Source organism: Electrophorus electricus, chromosome 12 (assembly GCF_041902795.1).
Source record: "Electrophorus electricus isolate QZ-2024a chromosome 12, ASM4190279v1, whole genome shotgun sequence".
Classification (NCBI taxonomy): Eukaryota; Metazoa; Chordata; class Actinopteri; order Gymnotiformes; family Gymnotidae; genus Electrophorus; species Electrophorus electricus.
In genome coordinates this window covers 9,192,576-9,214,337 of record NC_137508.1, presented here as the reverse complement: position 1 = coordinate 9,214,337, position 21,762 = coordinate 9,192,576, and the positions used below count along the sequence as shown (strand labels likewise).

The 21,762-nt window shown below is 36.8% G+C and overlaps 1 protein-coding gene across 6 annotated transcripts; it reads left to right on the top strand.

Annotated features, from left to right (window-relative positions):
- Window positions 1–12: 12 nt before the first annotated feature.
- Window positions 13–21,138, top strand: si:dkey-45k15.1 (exocyst complex component 3-like protein 4). 6 transcript variants are annotated; one of them, XM_081724961.1, is made up of 16 exons: window positions 13–151; window positions 12,681–12,721; window positions 12,885–13,114; window positions 13,532–13,684; window positions 13,818–14,211; window positions 14,326–14,436; window positions 14,537–14,651; window positions 14,752–14,883; window positions 17,623–17,723; window positions 17,873–17,986; window positions 18,236–18,359; window positions 18,547–18,669; window positions 18,758–18,910; window positions 19,086–19,207; window positions 19,320–19,473; window positions 21,012–21,137. In XM_081724961.1, the coding sequence occupies exons 3-16, from the start codon at window positions 12,886–12,888 to the stop codon at window positions 21,078–21,080; spliced, it is 2,094 nt and encodes a 697-aa protein (XP_081581087.1). In that variant the 5' UTR covers window positions 13–151; window positions 12,681–12,721; window position 12,885; the 3' UTR covers window positions 21,081–21,137. The 6 variants fall into 6 exon arrangements, with proteins under 6 accessions (XP_081581087.1, XP_081581085.1, XP_081581082.1 ...); XM_081724959.1 differs by having other exon boundaries at window positions 13,818–14,436; window positions 14,797–14,883; window positions 21,012–21,138; XM_081724956.1 differs by having other exon boundaries at window positions 13,818–14,436.
- Window positions 21,139–21,762: the final 624 nt, after the last annotated feature.

The window sequence follows — 21,762 nt, the reverse complement described above, 5'->3', positions numbered from 1 at the left end:
AGCTGCAGAATAAAAAGCGATACCAACGAGTTCTTGAAAGAGCAAAAAAGGAAACGGAAGCATATTTATCGTCAAATTCGTGGATACAGCACTGAATGCAACAACGGTTTTATATGATTGGAAATCGTGGCACCTAAATTTGAATTTTTGGGTACGTATTTTTTAGTACAGATATGACACACTAATTATTTACTATACGACTAAACCTAACATTGAGTTTAAGGGCACTGTGAAGAATGTTTAATGACATTAACGAATGTTTAATGTTTTTTAACGATAAAGATTATTTATTTATTTATTTATTTGTTTGTTAATTATTATATGCTGTTTGGGATAGGTTATGGTTATGGCCACAGTTCTTTGTGTTATATTTAACAAACAAACAAACAAACAAACAAACAAACAAACAAACAGCTACACGTAACTACTGCAGTAAAATAACCTATTTAACCATTTAGGCCCATAGGAGTGAACTCAAGCAGCTCTAATTGCTTTTCGAACTTGTAGTCTGCCATTGGTGTTGAGAACACAAAGTTTGTCTCTAGAATTATTAGGTATTTTAACAGGCCAGTATGATAAGTCATTGCTTTTGGTCATTGCTAATGGTAGCTAATTTTGTAGCTATGAAATGTAAAACAGGTAGTCCAAAAAACTCTCAGGTGAGATTTGACTCTCATACATATGTGCTTATCTTTTAAATTTACCCAGCGATTAGAATTGTCGTGTCTTGCTACAAAACTGCACCATCTTGTATCTACATACTGGACGTGTACAAACTTGCTGCTTTCATTGTTTGAGAAATATGCTATTGCTCTTGGCTTTTCATCATGCACAATACTACCAGAAGTCAGTCAGATGAGTCAGTCAGGTGTTAAGGGCTTTTCACCAGTGAAATTTTTACTGACATGCCCCAACTCCCCAAAGAACATTAAACACTCCTACAATGTAATTAAAATAATCCGTAATTAAAATAATTTTCTCTTCCTTTTTTGTTACTTTTTAACACATTAACATGTACATACCTTTATCTATATAAATAACAGTCACTTCCCCAGCAGTCCAGCATTGCTAGCCCTTTCCTGCTGAGCAAATTGCTAGGCTCCACCAGTGAAAACATGTAATATTCTTTCCTTACTTCAGTATCGTACTTACTGCCACCACCTTTATTAAGACAGTAGGTTCTGGCAATTTACCCTACTAGATTACTAAATACCCACAGCAATAAAGCCAGTCCCAAACAGAGTTTGGGACTGAATGGTGTTAAAATCACTCCATTCAGATTTTAAATAATATAATCAACACAGATGGCCTGGGTTCTACTCATAAATATGGCTAGGAGGGCAACCATTAAAGGCTATACTCTACATTCTTAATAAAAAAAACTAAGAGAGTGATCATATGCTCTTTACTTAAAAACCTACACTGCACAGTTTCACACAGCAAAAGGATATAGTGGCACACAAACAATACACTCATTACACTACACACTACAGCCTCACATGCATTGATGCCCTCCCTTTTTAGCTCACAGACAACCCAAAGAAACAAAATACAAATCTAGAATTAAAGATTTAAAGATTAATCTTCAAATTACAGGAAATATAAAGACACTTTAAATTTTATTAACCGCAGTGCTCCTAACTGCATTCAAAATATTTCCCAGTTTAAGAAATTAAATCTATCTTATTAGGCTTACAGCTAAACACACCCACAGGAGAGGTCGACCCCACATAATTAAAATTCAGTGTTGCATGTGGCCCTACAATCACCCCAGGCCACTCATTCAATGCAACAGTGCGTCACTCCCGTAGTTTTACTTCATCACAGTCTTCACTTCAGCAAAGCTGTTAGCAATTCATACCATTTACATGGGCTTAGATCAATTCGCGCAAACTAGTCTGCTCACTTGTGCGTAGTCTGCTCACTTGTGCGTAGCTCCCCAATAAGATGAATATCCAGCCACTTTATACTGTCCATACTGCTCACCCACAACAAACAAGATTTATGCTCCACCTCCCTACACAATCCCATTTAACCTTAATGCAATCATTACAAATATCCTAGATTTTGTCATTGGTGAGAATAAATGATTCCACAGTGCCCTTTTGTTTGGAAATGCTCATATATTTTGAAATTGTGTAGAGTATAATACTTACAATAGAAATTATGCAGTACTCAAATGAGAAGGGTGTTTCTTGAAAAGTGGATCGTAATCTGGACCTCTCTAAACTCACAGCACATTATCACTGAAGTGTAAGCAGGAGTTGTCATCTGATATCAATTACTTTAGCCTACATAACATGAGAAAAATTACTATTTGAACTCCAGTAATCTGCAATTCATCTTCAAATAAACAAAAGAAAATTCATTTCAAAATAACTTAGCATGTATAAAGCAGAGATGTTGACAAGTAATTTTGTACGAGTCTGAGTAAAGTCTCAAATCTCTAGGGTGCATGTCTGAGTCAAATCTCGAATCTCTGCATAAGAGTCTGAGTGGAGTCACAAGTGCCCCTTAGAAAATTTTTGTTTAGTCTTATTATTTACAGTACACTTTATAGTCTCATTTATTTATGAGGTCTGTAATGTGCATTCTCAATCACAAAAATATGGAACAGTGCCTGAAACCTAATGTTTAATTTACGCTGGTCTGCAAATTAACGTTAGCTAACAAGAAAATGTCAGTAGGCTAATGGAGCATGTAGCTAAAAAAGCTAGAAACTGCTTAAAATAATTTACTTATTCTTCTAAATAACTTGTTTCTGAAATGACTTAGGAGGGAAATCTTCTTGCACTTTTAGTGCCGAGACTGAAAATCTAAAAGAAATGTGGTCTACAGCTTAATTAAATATCTTACTGAAGTCTAATGCACCAAAAGTAAACAAAAATATATATGTTTAAACACATGGAAGAGAAAAGTCTTAAATCTAGTTGAAATTCAAACCTTCCCTGTTAAAATTAATTTCTTAATTTATGAAGATTTTGATATTTATGAAGATCACTTTCTTAGCTACCCATGATAAGATTTCCTTATGCTTTTACTGTGAGAATGTGGAGAAAGTATGTAGCAAAATTGTGCAAATTCACTCCACTATATTCCTCTATTTCACTATATTCATAGAGAACACTTTCCAATGTATTTAAAATATGAAATTGAAGTGTTTTTACTGTACGAATCTCGCAAATTTGTGTAAAATGTCTATTTGCTTCACTATATATCACTTTTGAAGCTCTATAAAATAAACAAATCAAGTTGTCATCAAACTACTCCACTAAATTCTTAAAATACACTTTCTCATATACCTAAGAAATGACTTTCATATATTTTTAATGTAGAAATTTGGAGTAATGGGATAGCAAAATTCTGATAGATGTCTAATTGGTTCTCTATATAATCACCTCTTAAAGCTCTATAGAATAAACAAATCAAACTGTTATCAAATCACTCCACTATTTTCCTGAAATACATTTTCTTATGTACCTGATGTTACAATCATTTGTTTTTACTGTAAGAATTTGGAGTAATGGGATGGCAAACTTGTGTAAAATATCTTTTCAGTATAGGTATATATCACTTTTTGAAGCGCTATAAAATCAACAAATCAAATTAATCAAATCAGATCACACCACTATACTCATAAAGAACATTTTCCCATATTAGTCTATATCATTCAATCATCTTTTAGTCATTTTTATTATAAGAATCTGGAGTAATGTAATGGCAAAATTACAATTTGGAAATGTTGTATGATCAGGTCTAAGCTAACTACTGTGAGCCTTCGCTGTAGGCTCTCCTGACTTAGTGGTGAGCAGAGGTGGGTTGATTAGCCAGAAACTGTACAAGTTCAAGTTTGGTTTATTTGTCACATACATAGTCATACACAGTATAACTCACAGTGAAATGGTTGAAATGGTTACCTGTACTCAGATAACAGTACTGTTACTTTAAAATAATAATTACACAAGTAGAAGTAAATGTAGTCATCTAAATTATTACTTAAGTAAAAGTTAATTTAATAAATACTACTCAAGTAGCAGGTTACTTCATCAAAACTCAGGCAACAAAACACCAGGCAACAAAATACATAGATATATTTTTATCTCACAAACTTAAATATGTGCTCCTCATGGTTCTTTTTCAAATTCAAATCTGTTTTAAAGATGTTCCTCTCAGGCATGATTTTTAAGTGAATTTTACAATAAGTATACTTATTCATAAACAAGGCTGTTATTATATTTAAAATATGTACAATATTGAACACCCTCCTTCAATGTCCAGTAATAGTCCAACATAGAGGAGCTCTACTTTTGTTACTGGTTTTCCATAGGCCTGCTATAAGCCTACATAATGACATGGGAGTATAACTGGTTGTAAACTATTTGTCCTATCTAAGTAGATGCAAAAGCACTTTGGTGGATCACATCTGCTAAATGCCATACATGTAGATGTAAACATAATGGCACAAAAAATCCCAGTCTGAAAACATATTTTGATTCAGTGTACAAAAACACTTAACAGCTGTTCTTTGCTTTGTAATACTTAGTTTATGTGTTATGTTTAAGCTAGACAAGGTATTTCATATCAGCTAAATATTGTAGTTAAGTAAAAGTACTCTGGGTAAAAACACACTTCGATTTTGTAGCAGAACAGGAGAAAGCTGTATGAGAGCAAGGTAAATCTGAGTAAGCACATTTGACTGTGAGAGCATGAGAGCAAATGAGCTGTGCCCTTGACTTTCGGCAGTAAAATAACTCCGTTGCATACTCTGCAGCCAGAGTATCCAGGTTTGTGGTTTTCCAAGGAAATTGGACTACTTTGAAAATATGGTCACTGTTGTGTCCTCGACTTAAGAACCAGATGAACAAATATGTCAGATGAACTAGTACAACTTTAACATCGCTTGGCATGCAATAACCAGCTAGCTAACTTCCAGCTTGCTCTGGCTCGTTCTTTCCTCATCATGTGGAACCTCTCTACTGCTACACACAGGTTTAGCTCCCGCTAGAGGTTTTCTATAGACACCACCGTCAGAGAAATTGTAAAGATTTTGTGTTTTTTGAAAATGAAAATTAATTTTCTTATTAATTAGTTACCAAGAAAATATTTTTTATTATTTTTGTTGCATTTCTGATCGACTCTAAAGTTAGTTACATATTCGCAGCTTCCAGTTCGGCGTCTGAACTTGATCCATATTTGTAAAAGTGTCACGTCCACAGACCGGAGCGTTTCCCGTTTCCCGGGCAACCTAGACACTTCCGGGCTTTTCGTCAGCCACCGTGGCTCCGTGTCTCCTCCCCTTTGGCTCCAGCTGTTTCTAATTTATCCTTGATTGTGGTCTTATAAAAACCCCTTCCCTACGTATTGTGTTTGTCGGTCATTGTCTTGGTCATAGAGTGTCTTTCATGGTTTCTGGTCAGTTATCGGGCATTGTGTTTATTTACTCTTGCTGCATGTTGCTTTCCTTGTTTAGTTCTGTTACCTGTTTCTTCGTCGTAAATATTGCTTGTTGATCTTACGTAGCCCGGTTCTGTTATTCCCGCTTGTGTACGTCTTTATGCTACTCGTTATATTTTCCATTGTTCTCCGTTAGTCTTCCTTAAATGTACGCCCCTTTTCCCCGGTTCCCTTATTCGCTTTTGTTTGCACGTTTCTTATTAAATCTGTTATTAATTATTTTCTTAGTCACGTTCATTATGGCATCAGTCATTAGTTCCGTTTCCCATACCATCCAGCGCGTCCGCACTTCGAAAATACTCGCACATCACCCCTCCTCCCTCGTTACAAAAAGAGGTTGTTCACATCACATATTTGCTGCGCACTTTGATTTAAAGACAGCTGAACTAAATGAAGGTGTGATCTTAAATTCGTTAAGAATTGATTGCTTCTTATCCTAATATTGTGAATGTAAAATTGGCTTAATATCTAATATTTTACAAAAATATTTTAATTTGAATTATTCATGTATAATTTCACTTTAAAACAATTTGTATATTAGGCTACATTTACATTTATGGCATTTAGCAGACCATCTTATCCTGAGCGACTTACAAAAGTGCTTTGTCATTTACTCATAGAATATATCCAAGTACAGTATAGTAGGTTAGAATTAAACATACCAATGAACTAGAATACAGGGATGAATGCTGATACCTAGAAGTGCAAAAACATAAGGTCTATCTTAAACAATGATAAGTGCTATAAATAAATGCTAGAGCTTGTTAAAAAAGCATAAATAATGCCCTACAATAAGTACTAAATTAGTCAGTGAATAAGGGAGCAGTGTCAGTTGTCCTTTAGATATTCTGCAAATAGATGGGTCTTCAGTCTGAGTTTGAAGACTACAAGGGACTCTACTGTCCGGACAGCAAGTGAGAGTTCATTCCACCATCTTGGAGCCAGGACAGAAAATAGTCTCAATGCTTGTCGTCCATGAGACCTGAAGCAAGGTATTTCAACCCAAGCCGTACTTGAGGTTCGAAGTACTCAAGGTACAGATTGGGCTTTGACCATTGACCTCATGTATGAAGGGGCTGGTCCATTTTTGGCTTTGTAGGCAAGCATCAAGGTTTCAAATCTGATGCGTGCAGCTAGAGGGAGCCAATGAAGGGAGCGCAGCAGTGGAGTAACGTGTGAACTTCGGAAGATTGAAGACCAGTTGTGCTGTTGCATTCTCGACAAGTTGTAGAGGTTTGATGGCTCTTAGAGGAAGACCAGCAAGTAGCGAGTTGCAGTAGTCTAGCTTTGAGATCACAAGAGACTGCACAAGCACCTGAGTAGCTTCCTGCGAATTTAAGGGTCGAATCTTCGTATGTTACAAAGGAAGAATCTGCAAAACCAGGTTAGATTAGAAACATGAGTTGAGAATGACAACTGGTTGTACAAAGTTACGCCCAGGCTATGGGCAGCTTCGGATGATGATACCAGGGAGTTCTCAAAGGAGGTCATGGTAAGGGTTGGGAGTACCTGGGATGAACAGAAGCTCAGTTTTACTGGGGTTGAGCTTCAAGTGGTGGGCTGTCATCCATGACACGATGTCAGTCAAGCATGCCGAGATACATCTGGAGACCTGCGTGTCAGAGGGTGAAAAAGAAAGAAATAATTGAGTGTCATCAGCATAGCAGTGGTAGGAGAAACCATGAGAAACCATATTACATCACCAAGAGAACGAGTATACAAAGAGAAGAGAAGGGGGCCCAATACTGAGCCTTGTGGAACACCAGTGGAGAGTCTACATGATTTGGATGTGGATCTGCTCCATGTCACCTGATAGGACCGTCCATCTAGATAGGACTGAAACCATCTCCAAGCAGAGCCAGTCACACCAAGCCTGGAAAGAACAGAGAGAAGAATGTTGTGGTTCACTGTGTCAAAGGCTGCTGAAAGGTCTAGAAGAATCAAAACAGATAACTGTTTGGCAGCTTTAGCGGCGTGAAGTTTCTCAGTCACCGCTATGAAGGCCGTTTCTGTAGAATGTGCCGGTTTGTAGCCAGACTGATTGGGATCATGCAGCTGGTTCTGGGTGAGAAAAAGAGACAATTGATTAAAACTGCTCATTCAAGGGCTTTTAATAGGAAAGACAGAAGTAATACCGGTCTGTAGTTGGTAATGCTGGAGCTGTCAAGTGTGGCCTTCTTGAGGATTGGTACCACCCTGGCAGTTTTGAATGCAGTAGGCACATATCCAGAAGATAAGGAGATGTTGATGATGGCAGAGATGAAAGGAAGCAGATCTCTTATGATTGTCTGGAACATATCATAAGGAATTGGATCCAGCGGACATGTAGTTGGATTGCTGGAAGTAAGGAGTTGAAGAATTTGGAGAGAGGAGAAAAAGAAGTCAGAGAGTTGGATGCTGGGGAATGGACATAGTTGGAGGAGTGGGAACAGAGGAAAAGGACTGGTGGATTGCTGCAACCTTCTCCTCAAAGAAGGTGATAAAATCTTCCGGAGTAAGAGATGAGGAGGGGGGGGGGGGGGAAGGATTAAGGAGAGAAGAAAAAATAGTGAAGAGCTTGCATGGATCAGATGATGATTCAAATTTCTCTCTGTAGTAGGATGACTTTGCAGATGTTACTTCCAGTGAGAACTTGGAAAGGAGAGACTTGTATGAGCTAAGATCTGAATCTATGCGAGATTTCCTCCACTTCCTCTCTGCAGTCCTTAGTTCACTCCTGTGGCAGCGAAGTGTTTCTGTTAGCCAGGGGGCAGGTGGGGAGGACTTAGCGGGTCTAGAGGAGAGATGGCACAGAAGATTCATTGATGAGGAGAGTGTAGAAATGGAAGTATTTGTAACTGTATCCAAAGAGAGACAGGATAGAGAGTCAGGGTGAGGAAGAATGGACAAAATAGTAGAAGTAAGGGGTGAGGGAGTTATGGAGTGCATATTGCGATGGAGGAAGGAGGAACATGTTGGAGAGGACTGGATGGAAAGAGAAGGAAGGGAGAGAAAGAAGGATAGAAAGTGATGGTCCGAAAGGTGGAGGGGGGTGACTGCGATGTCCGATGTTGTGATGGTACGGGTGAAGATCAGGTCCAGAACATTGCCCGCTTTGCAAGTCGGAGGAGAGTGGTTGAGGGTGAGGTCAAATGCTGTCAACAGTGGAAGGATGCAAGAGGAATGCAGCTTGTCTGATGGAAGGTTGAAGTCACCAAGGAGAATGAGTGGATTTCCTTCAATTGGGAAATGACTCAGAAGGATGTCGAGCTCATCAATGAACCTGGAGTGCGGTAGATGACAATGATAAGAAGTTTGGTGGGGAAAGACACTGTAATGGCATGAACTTCAAAAGAGGAGATGGAAAGTGTAGAGAAGGAAAGTGGAGTTAAACGCCACTCTCGGTCCATTAGTAAACTTGTGCCACCACCCCTGCCAATGTATCATGTTTTCAGTTAATTTTGATGTAAAAAATCACCAAGAGCCAGACTTAAAATAGAAGAATATATCCTAAAACAATTTGCATATTGAAATTATACACTTGTCATGAATTAAATAATTTTACAAATTAAATATTTTAATTAGATTTTAATCTAATATTTACATTCACAATACCAGGATGACAAACAATTGATTCTTAACAAAATTATGATCACATCATCTTCACAACATGAACACTTCATTTATGAATAACAAATCAACTTGAATATGAAGATTTTATAAATAACTAAATGAATCAGAAGCTGCAAATAAGTAATTAAAGCATGGTTTTTACTGATGCCATCTAAGTGGTAAAGATATGTAGTTTTCACTGGCTATCAAATGTTATTATTGTTATTATTATTAGTTGCATTTATATAGAGCCTTTCTCAAACTCAAGGTCGCTTTACAAATATCGCTTTTGTTTTTACCCACTCATACACCTGATGAGAAGCGGCAGCCAATTTGCGCAAAGCCTACTCTCTGTCAGAAAGCACAGCCCCCTGGGGGACTGCACTGGGTGCAGGGAAAGGAGAGGAGGTTAAGACCAGGACAGAGCACCAACCATCACTGGACATACATGCACACATTTTATATATATATATATATATATATATATATATATATATATATATATATATATATGTGTGTGTGTGTGTGTGTGTGTGTGTGTGTGTGTGTGTGTGTGTGTGGGTGTGTGTGTGTATATATATATATATATATATATATATATATATATATATACACACATACCCACACACACACAGGACAATTTAGCATATATAATCAACCTAAATGTTATCTGTTACATTTCCATCACATATTAGCAAACTTTATCAAGCTACCCAAAAAAGATCTGAAATCACACATATGGTTAACTATGCTGCTTATAGCACACATCATGTATTTTGGATCAACTTCTCTAAACAAAAATTGCTAGCTTTTTAGTTGCTCAATATAAAATAATGTGTTAAATAAAATGCTTACACTTAAGCTATTCAATTTTAACTGCTCAAATATCTTATGTTGGTTGTTTTCCATATCTTTGGTAGTGGGCAATTTGTGAAATTAGTCTTGGGGCAAAAATCCAAAAATGTAAATAAAATGAGTGTCAATGTACCTCAAGTTTACAATGCTATGTCCCTCTTCCTTGTTGGGAATGTTGTGTCAATGCTGGGCCACATCATTGACAAAATAGGTCCACAAGTAGACCTATATAGATATATATCTATATTATTCTGGCCCACATGCCTAAAATCTACCTGGAAGTTAATATACACTGGTGGATGAAAGCCAGACTCGACCCAGAACTGTATGCTGTCTGATAGACAAACTGGGAATTTACCTAAGGCAATATTAAATTAAACAGAAATCAAAAGACAGCTGTTAATTGATATACTATTACTGTAATACAAAAACAAGCAGTAAGAATAAGTCATACAGTTCCATATATAGGTATGGCATATATGCCACTCAGCAAACATGTTCAGATATTAGTCCAAGTCAGACAATGCAGATAAGAGAGCCATGGGTTTCTACTCTGATGATTGTGTTCAGTGTAAACTTTGACATTTATAGCTACATAATTACAAGTATTGTTTCTCAAGGTTTTGCAAAACAAATAGATGTATATATAAAACGCAGTTTTGGAAGAGTGAGCCATTGTTTCCATGGAAGAACAACAAGTTGATTGTTAAGGGTATGAATGCATTTACACCCATTACAAATTACAAAATACATATCTGATTATTAAGTGTAAATGTACTGTGTTTAAATTTTATCAAGATACAATTTTATTGTGTGTGTGTGTGTGTATGGGTGAACAATACCTTTCTTTTGAAAGACCTAAAAATTAATTCAAGTATGGTCAGAAATTCAAGTATAGGTGAGTATGTTACAGGCCAGGCAAAAATCATACACTCATGGATAAAAAAAAACAGGGATTTACTGTAGTAACAGGTAGTGGAAACGATCACAAAAAAATGAGTGTAACTCGAAAGTAGGGAAAAATAGTCCATGTCAAAAAACCATAAAGACCATCCAATAATCCAGCCATCAGAATCCAAAACGGGCAGGCAAAAATCAGAAATGGGAAACACAAAGTCAAGGTACACAGAAAAACAATAATAAAAAAAAAAGCTCAGTATGCATAGGACTCTAAAGGCAATACTTCACAGTGTCCTAATGTTCAAGACAGGCTTAAAAAATCAAGTACACAGGTGAGTTCAATATTCCGGTGATGACGATCTGGCATGATTGGTGGAGTCCTGGGTTGGGTGTTGAGGAATTGGGCAATATGACAGATAAATATCCATGAAAACATAATTTAATGTTGTTGCAATATATCTAATAGTTATGGATGCAACATAACCTTTTCTTTCCCCCCTCAAATCTAAATAGCAGATGTTGCATAGCTGGAGTCTAGAAGATTGTTTTGTACTTTGAAATATGATGTGAAGTGAAAGCAAAATCCCTCCAAAAATGTAAATGCTCTAACACTAAAACATATTTCAGTACTTAGTGGTTAAGGTGCTTGACTTGTAATCAGATGGTTGCTAGTTTAAGCCCCACCACTGCCAAGTTGCCACTGTTGGGGCCCCTGAGTAAGGCCCTTAATCTTCAATTGCTCCAGTTGTACTCGGTCATAATTGTAAGTCGCTTTGGATAAATGTGCTGACATTTTTTTGAAGATGTGCAAGTACCTTTAAAATAGAGCATAAACATATTCTTATATTTGTGCTACTTCAGCCACCATTCAGGTGGCCTGCGGTAACATGGAGCGATCACAAGGCAGACGCATACAGTGAGAAGAGCAAGATTAAGGGCAAATCCACAATCAGAGTCATTAGAACAGTTCAGTCAGTGTGCCAATATGCAGAGTCCGAGAATACATGTTCAACTACACGAAATGCAGAGAAAACACGAGGCTTGGAACGCGAACAGTGGCTAGGATTCACAATACAAAGGCTAGTGTTAAGCTCGGTACAAAAAAACTTTTTCAAATTTTCAAATTTTTCAAATGGATTTATAACCTTCTATACAGATATTTTCTGCAATTAAAAAAATGACATGGTTACCATGGTTAACAGACACACTATAATTCAGTTTTGTAAGCGCAAACGCAGGACTAAGAGCAAACACAGGTGTAAGAGTAAACACAGGAGTAAGATCAAATACAGGTGTAAGAGTCAACTGGTTCTTACACAAAAAGGTACAGTGGTCAGTAAATTAAGGAATCTCTAACTTAGTATACCTGACAAGCCTACACGCAATATAACCAAGCATCAAATCAATTTCATAAAGAACAGTATTAGTATACACAAAGGGAAATGATGCAGTGTCCAAAAACTGCAAACTCAAGTACAGGTCAGTAATATTGGGCTAAATGACTCATGGGCTGCAAATACAAGTGCCAGACATTATTGGAAACACTATAAAAGAACACATTAAGTTGTTTTTTATTCAGTTTGAGTTATGTTGTTTAGATGTGGGCCAGTCCACTTTGGGAAAGGTTGTTCACCAACTAACAGCATCCAACAAAACTGATGGTTAAGGACAAGCCCCTTACACAAGCTAATAAACCATATAATTCATATCAAACCATATCATACACTTAGCTGTGTTAAATTTAAAAAGATTACTTAAGCATTAAACAATTATATTTTTGCATGTAATAGTCGTATCTGTAAAAAAAAGATCTGTCTATCTGTTTGTATTTTGCCAGAGTGCCTTTTACAGGAAGGTGCTCCCTGTCCCTTTTTCCTTAGGCCCTGTTCTGTCACTTGCTCCCTCATGCCACAGCTGAAGGGTACTTATGAAATTCATTAACATTATTGGCTTGAACTTGAAATATTGGGAAACTAACTCACAAATAAATAGTTTGGTACATGATTGAATGGATAGATCTGAATCTGTCATTAAATTTCACTTGGAATGTCTCCTTTATAATATAAAATTCCAATCTGTGACAGAATGGCAGAAGGTGAAAAAGGAGTGAATGATCACAAACTTAAAGAGAGCAAGTGCCAGGAGTTCACACCCACATCAGAGCCTTTAAAGAAGGATGAGATCAACTCAAGTGGCCATTTGAAGACATTGATTTGGAAATTTCCAAGGAGAAAGTCCACAGCAAAAGAAGAACCAGGGACCAAATGTTCCATTGCTGCATCCAACACAAAGCTTGTCTCTCCTTCTGAGACAAGTAAAATGAATTCACCTTATCATCTTTATTTATTTAAACTGTTGAATTATGTCAAGTGAATTATGCCAAGTGAATATTTAGCATAAGATTGAGGAATAATGTAATATTTCCTTCATGCGTTTAAAAATGTATTTTAAATGCATGAACAAGATTCATGTATTTAAAATACAAAAATTACGTAACTGTAAAGTAATTTTCAAATTAGTTGAAAATAATGCAAAAATAAATAAAATACATTTCCAGGATTATTTATCCCTTTAGATTATATGTGTGATTATGAGTTGCATCAGGCAGCAGTCTGTAATGAATTGTAAAGTAGTCCTCTTATTGTCAGAAGTGAACTTATAACTTATAGAGTAGTGCAGGTACTGATTTACTGTTAAGAGTTAAGTCTCTCTCATTTCATTTTTTTTTTAGCTTTACCTATGAACTTTGGAATTATCTCATCTTTGAGAAAGAGTTTTAGTCATGGACAAAAGAGCAATGGGAATGTAATAAAGAGAGACAAAATTAAGAATTTAGGAGTTTGCGATTCCCTCATCCATAATATCCCTCCAAAACCCCTGTCAGGTAAATCCTTTACTTTGTTCCTTCTCACTACCCCTCGCTCTCTCTGCTTGAAGTTTATTACTTTTTAGTGTATGTTGTAAGAGGAAGTGACACATGTTGTAAATAATGTAATACTTTAAACCCTCCATTATAGTTCTGCAGATTGATGAACTTTTAAAAAGTGATTCTTTGGAAGAGGCCTATCCGAACTTGCTGTCTCTGCGACTCGAGTTTCAGCATGAGCAGGAAACTCAGGGTGATGAGTCCTGCCAGGTGAATCTCAGCCATAAAGAGAAAGACCTGAGTCTGCTCTATGAGACTTTGAGGAACAAAGTGTCCAACATTGTCCGGCACTCTGTTTCCCTGCCCCTAAACAACAAGAAACTGCTGAGCTACACAGCCTCTATCATCCAGGAGGAAGAGAAGCGAGAGAGAGATGTGGGGAGGATGGGGGAATGGAGAGATATCTGGAGGGCTGCAGTACAGGAAGGGGTAATGGACACTCTCAGTGGAGTCCCCCTGGACAGCCATGAGCAAAACCCTTCCTGGTTGGTTGTACACTTGGGACTTCTGGGTAAAAGAATTGTGGAGCTTTTGGAGAATGTAAAGTCAGAGCTTGTGAACTTGTATCCAACAAACTTTAATGTGTTTGAAACCTACAGTTCATCCTGTCATGAATTTGTAGGAGAGCACCTAAAAGGACTTCTAGGAAAGGTCACTGAACTTAATGATTTTTCTGTCATGTTGGATTTCAGCATCAACTGCTATTGTAGGTGAGAAGTACCACTCACTATATTAAGAAATGGTTTTGTTGATTGCCCTGACAATAAAACCAGGCACCCACCATGTTAATTTGTTTATCTTACCTTACAGTGAGACCATTCTTGGTAGTCCCTCTTTGCAGCCTGAGATGGATGAGAAGAATGGTACCCCACTGTCTGATGTCCTTCTAGACCAGATTAAAAAAGAATACTGTGACTGTCTACAGGTGAGAAACACCTGAGCCACAGGAACCTGCTACCTGAAAAGTAATCTCATGTTTTTGTTGATTATGATTTTATTTTGTTTATTTATATATTTTTTATCAGAAAGACATACAAACCTCTTTGGATAATATCATTAAACTCGAACAGGAAGAAATATGGAATGTGAAAGGAATACCCAAGGGAATGGAAGATGGAATATTCCCCACCTCTGAAATTCACATGAACATTTGTAGGGTATGTAAAACATGCCTTTACAGTATTAATTTTACATTTTATGTCAGTGCTTAATTACATTATGTTGTATTCTCTTGTTCATTCACTAATATTTAATCATTATATTTAAGTTTTATACAATGATAAGTATTTTATCAAAAGCAAGATAAAAATAGATGGCAATGCCATGTCTGGCCACCTGAGGTCATCCTCCACGGAGTTCTAGCTTGTCTCCCCGTTCTGTCACCTGATTGTCCTCACCTGTTCCTAGTTTGTCATCAGTCCTTGTGTGAATTTAATCCTTGATGTGTGATCTCAGTGCGCAGTCTTGCCTCTGTTTGGTAGTGGTCAGTTTTGAGTGACTGCTTTGTAGTCTGTGCTGTCATGAGCCTATGCTTTGGATTACATTTTAATGTTTGCTTTTGCCCTATGGTTTGATTGCCTCTTTGTTGACTGACCTCTACCTGTACCTATGTTATGCTTCTGGCTGTATGATTGTGACTGGTTTCTTTCCTGATTACCTCTGCAGTTGGTTCCTCACATCTCTGTTTAGTATACCTCTCATTTCAAACTGCGAGATGCTTTATGACTGTAATAAACAGAAGGCAGGATGTATTTGTAAACATCTCTATTGGCACAGCAACAGACAAAAACAGGCAAACAATCCACAGAAAGCAACTCCAAAGAAATGATTCAATTAAACTTCTTTGTCATCATACATCATAGATGCAAAGTATGTATAATCTAATGTAATGTAATTTGGGTATAACTAATAGTGCAGTAAAAATCCGTCTAGTGCAGATAATGTGACATTTATACAGAATACATTAGGAAAGATAATGGAAATTAGGAAATTATTGCACATACGGAAGTACTTAGTCCAGTCACACCAGGTGTACAGTACACTGCTGACAGAAAGGAGAAGGCCATAAGCAGATCTAACAAAGATAATATGGTCTGTTCTGGCATTCATATTGCTAAAGTATGTGAGGTAGATTACAGTATAGGTCGTACTGTAATGAATGTTGTATTATTACTTAATTCCTATAACAATATAATTGAATCTTCCATATATGTTAATAAAAATTAACTTTACCAAATGTAAAACAAGTTAAGAGTAGGCTACTAATAGTACCTACTAATAGTACCTTTGCACATAAATAATAAGGGTTTTAGTCTAGGTAATGTGAAGATGTAGCATTTTCCTGTTCTACAGAGTTCAGAATGAAGGGTAGGTATTTACAGTTCTGTGCTAAGAGTGGGATTTAAGTATTGTATATGGGTAAAAAGCCAGTGCAGTATAATACTGTTTACACAGACAGTTCATAATGAAGGATAGATATTTACAGTCTCATGTTGAAAGTAGGTAGGAGACTGTGCCAAGAGGTCAGAATAGAAAGTAATTTTTATTATATGTTTGTGTGATGTGAATAGCTTTACAACCTGCATGAAAAAGCTATTCCTTATTCTGTTAGTACTGGATTAAATATTATGGAATCGTTTTCCTGAGTTCTGAGACAATATTGAGCATTTTTTTCAGACATCTCTTATTGATGTCTTGCACAGTAGGAAAGTGGTTCTGGTGATGTGTCAGGCAGTCTTCACTATTCCATGTAGGGCTGTGATGCCACATCATGGTTCTGTTGGTTAGAATGCCCACCCTAGTGCACCTGTACATGTCTGTTGTGAGCAGAAGAGACATCTTGACTTTCCCCATTCTTTTTGTTGGCTTTTCTTATATGATGGAAGATGAGGTGTAAACAAGTGAGTTTTTGTGTGATATGTACTCTTAGGAATGTGAAGCTACTCACCTTTCCACTGGAATGTTCTGTATGCATAGGGATTATTATCGGTCTATAGAGATTATTAATAGAGATTATTATCAGTGTATCATGTAGTGCTGAGGTCTATCTCCTCTCTGTAGGCGGTCTCATTGTTTTTAATGGTGTGTCAGTGAACTTAATGATGGAGCTATACTTAGCGACACAGCCATGAGTGTACAAGGTGAAGGGTGTGATAGGACGTCAGTGCTTTCTGGAGCACAATGGTTTAGAGTGAGTGGAGTCTTTGCCAGTAAGGTGTAATGATGCCTAGAGTCTTCATCTTTTATTGGGATGAAGGTACTGAATGAGTTGAAGGCCAGAAGCTGCATTCATACATAAGGGTCTGTCCATATGGGGTGAGTGCTGTATTGAATCTAAGAGAAACTGTGTCTTCTGTCAATCTATTTGTACGGCAGGAGAACTGATGGGGGTCTAGTGTGAGCAGGAGGGTGGGCTGAATGTGAGCCTTGACCAGTCTTTGAACCTCATTATGATGGGAGGGTGAGTGCAATTAGCCAGTAGTTGTTCAAGCATGTGATAAAGGTTAGCTTTAGCACTATAGCTATGACTGTAGAGTAATGCAGGAAGGGGGAACCATAGCCTGGTCCAAGAACATCAAAGAAAGATCAAAATACCAGAGATTGGGCTACTGTAAAACAAGCTAAGCACAGGAAGCAAAAGCAAACAGCCTATGAGTCTGAATAATAAAGGATAACAGAGAATCACTAGCATGGCTCAAAACACAGCAGAATACTGAGAGACTATGCAGGGAACATGGTGGAGGCTAAAGAGTTCGTAACAAGGTGTATGCAGAACTGATGAATGTGGGATGAGGAACCCTGCAAAGATGGTGGTCAGCAAAGCAGGGCACTGGAGCAGGCAAAGAAGCATGGCAGAGAATGTGACAATGGCAGTGATTGGACTCGTTTATTTTTAGATGTTAGCCCGATATGCCGAGAATGCTTGGAAAGTTGATGTGAAGCTAAAAGAGAGGGTTGTATGCATCTGTCTGGAGACACTGAAGCCCTTTCCTGAAAGGTAAACAAAACTTAAACATGCTGACCTGAATACTGATTCTTTCTGTGCTATGATATATGCTAAAGTCTGAACATAATATTGGCCAACTTCATTTTGCATCCACTGAGAAAAAAAAAAACATTTCTGTCTTTCTGTCATTTGCTACATAGATTCAAAGAAGAGTTTTTTAAGCAGAGCAGCTCTCTACTGTGTTCAGACTTACTGGATTGTTGTCTGTGGGCTGAATATCACATTGCCTATATCAACAGCTTCAGTACCCTCAGGTACACCATCAGTAAAAGCAGCATTTTTAAAAATGCATTACATCCTTTCTGGGTGGGCATACCAAACATAATATCACTATATTTTTGACCTGACACAAAGTCCTTGGGTTTTCATCATAAACACACTTATAAAATGTTGTGATGTGCATGGTTTCCAAACATTAAGATTTTCAAAGTAATAGTGCCAGCCTAGCACATATATGGTTATGTTGATACATTAATCCTCTGTCTGATATGTGCTTGTTTCAGAGATAACATGAATGGCTATCAGGGGACCTGTCCAGATCAGGTGGAGCATCTGGAGTGTGAGATGGATGGACTAGTTCTCCGACTGAGGCAGGCTCTGCTAGAGCAGTTTAGAGTTGAAATTAAGGTGGGCTGCACTGGCTGTAGAAGTAACAGATTAAAATTATTTGGTTTGTGTTGTATATTGCTATATTGTTTCTGAAAAATCCAGCCAATTAAATTGTAAGCAGTGTAGGCACTCGTATCTTAATATTTACTGTCATTCTAACGCTAATTTTAGTTAAACATTAAAGTTTTACAATGACTTCTTCCAGCCCTACATGAACAGTATGATGACCAAAAAATGGCTCAACACAGATAATGATTTCAAAGAACTAATTAACAGAATACAGATTTACTCTGGATACAAAAAATCTATGAGACCACTACCTGCACAAGTGAGTCTGATCATTTGGCTTTATAGGCAAATTGATTTGCAGGATTTATTTGCAATTGTCTATTAAAAAATACTTTCTTGATCTGCAGTCATTTGCCAATGAGGTTCATTACCATTTTGTGAAAGAATACATATCGCAACTACTGAAAAATAAGTACTCTTGCAAAGGCAGAAAGAATGAAGATGCAGCTGCTAAAATTAGACAACAGTGGGAAGAACTCAAGAGTCTGTTCTGTGAAATGGTAAGATGTTGTCTCTTAGGAGTTAAGGTGGAAAGGTTTTCTGCATAGACTATTTCTATTTATCCTATTTTTAGTCTCTATATAGTCTATATCTATTTGAGTCTATTTCTGCATATTTCTGCATATACAGGCTAACAGTTTTAATACATTTATACATCTTTCTTTTTGGGCTCAGGAGTCAACCTTAGATTGGCTTCACCCACTAGGAGATCAGTTAAGTAAGATAATTGAACAAAAAAATGGGAGAGACATAAAAAATCTCCTAAAACCATTAGTTGAAAATTACCCAGATATCAGGTAAGAACATTGTCTCATTCTATATGTCACTATGTTCCGGTGATATCCATATTAGCCCATAATAATGTACATTTCATGTGAGATAATCTTCATAAATCTTTACAATTTCCAGTAAGAAGCAGCTCTTAGCCATTCTGGACTTCAGAGACCATGGATTAAGTATCGAGAAATGCATTCTCATTCAATATTTTACTGAGCTTAAACAGAATTTGGGGATGACACAGAATACTGGAAATGCTGAACACAGCCTCTTCAGTGTCATTAAGGTGCTTGTGAAATCTGATATTACTTATAGTTTGTACACTTCATTGGCCAAGATGCAATTTTAGTACCTGCTAGATCTTTGATATTCTAAAAGCACTGTAGCCTGTATTATAGTCATCAAATAAGCAAGTAGATTTACTAAAAGCTTATGTGAACAATTTTGTACCTTAAACATTGGGATGCATTTAAATCCTATCTGAGAAAGCACCATGTAGGTTTTTTAACAATTGTGATTGTTTGTGTATTCTTTAATATATATTATCTCACAGGAATACTGTAAGCCATTTCTTTCATTTCCAGTGAAACAGACATCATCTTGCTGTACTTTCTGAAGTTAATAAGCATTGATGACGTCAAACCTGAGCTCACATGAGATGAAATATATTGTGAGATTAAATAAGACAATCACTAAAAAAAAAGTTAAACTAGTAAGAGTATCAGATCATCTATGCTAAATGTAATGGAGGACTCTGATAGGCTCTGATGTTGTTTACACTGTATTTACAAATATTATATATATATGTGTGTGTGTGTGTGTATGTGTGTGTGTGTGTGTGTGTGTGTGTGTGTGTGTACAAAGATGAAAAGAAGATTCCAGTTAAGTAATTGCAGTGTACTATAGTAAGAGGACACTTTGGACAGAGGTCACTTTGCTTACAAAGATGACTAAACTTCCTGTTTCTTCGGAACTTACTACAATCTCTTACTACTGTACACTACAGTTACTCAACTGGAATCTTCATTGGATATATATATATATATATATATATATATATATATATATATATATATATATATATATATATATATATATGAAAATTTGAATTCTTGACATGCACGACACAGAATATTCAATAGTTTCTTGATTATATGGTCTGTGTAGATACACATTATTTCCACTAGAGGGAGGGCTACTATCAGCTGATGAATACTTGCATGCATTGAAGTCTTTTCAAATGTAGCACAAGGCATATTCACTTTAATGGTAAAAAGGTTGTCAGATTTATGACATTATTTTACACACTCTAGTTTGGATATATAGTACTTTAGGTATTGCCTGTCTTCTGATTCTTGCATGCTACTTACTTCTCATTAAAATACATATGAAAATATATAAAAATATGTAGATGGGTTTTAAACTGATCAGGTAATGTTTAATGTTTATGCATCTATACTTAGTCTGTTTAGCCAATCATTGTGTTTTCAGTATAATTTAGTTCACTCTTCTTCAAAGCAGGACTCAATCTAATTTAGCCACTGGGAGAGCCTCACAGATACAGGAAGAGTTGTGAATTACACACTGATGCATGACTTGATAATTTTTAATGAAAGCTTCCTATTTTTATTCCTGAAAATGACAAGTGTGAATTATACCAACCAGTGTGCAGGCTTTATAGAATGTCAGACTGGCATAGAAAGAAAATCTTTGCACAAAAGAGTTTAACTTCTGCTTTATGAGCATTTGATTTGGGATTCTTTGTAAGCACAGTTTTATGCATTAAATTATTTTCTCTAGACTCTCTCTTTCTGTTCCTTCCAGGTTCCACAATTTTTTTCCCTTCTAGAATCTACCTTGTTCTCCTGGGATTTGCACATCTCACATAAATAGCAGCTTGCTAGGCCCAGAAAAATAAAGCTTACTCTGTCTGTGTGTATGAGTGTGTGTCCAAACATTTCTGCAGTGGATCAAGTGAACATGCAAGTTTGAGGCAAAGCTACAGTGACTGCATGCAGCTGCTTGCTGTGCTTTGAGTCAGTGGTGCCATCCCTGCTGCTCAGGCACTAGGGTATATATTTAACATGGCACTGCTCTTCTCCACCCAGGATTTCCTGTACTCATGTTTACTTTTAGTGGTGCTGAGCAGTTGTCAACTGCATATATTGCAGCATTCTGGAGCATAGGCACATCAGTGACAATCAACAAATCAACCATGACAAAGGCTGCCCATTTCAGTATGAGACTGTATGTCAATGTGAAAGGTAAACCCACAAACAGTAGTTAAGCCATAAAAATATATTACATTTTTTTGAGAATGCGTCAAAGCTAGACACTGGGGGAATAAATAAGGCCAAACAATTTTTGGAGATCTGCTGAACTCATGAGACTGCCTTATTGAACCATGCATTTTGATGCATCATAGTTGAATCATAACATAATCAGATGCATCATAGTCTTTTTTCTAAATTCAGTATGTTATGGGATTCAGATGAGAAAAACTTGGTGATGTACAATCACATACAGGAATATAAGTCTCAACCCACAGAGTCCTGCATCCTGTTCAAACTAATGT

Coding starts and splice junctions, on each gene's coding strand:
- si:dkey-45k15.1 (XM_081724956.1), top strand. CDS start 12,886: ATGGCAGAAGGTGAAAAAGGAGTGAATGATCACAAACTTAAAGAGAGC. Junction 17,987..18,235: donor AACAGCTTCAGTACCCTCAG/GTACACCATCAG, acceptor TGCTTGTTTCAG/AGATAACATGAATGGCTATC. Junction 19,474..21,011: donor GCCTCTTCAGTGTCATTAAG/GTGCTTGTGAAA, acceptor TGTTCCTTCCAG/GTTCCACAATTTTTTTCCCT.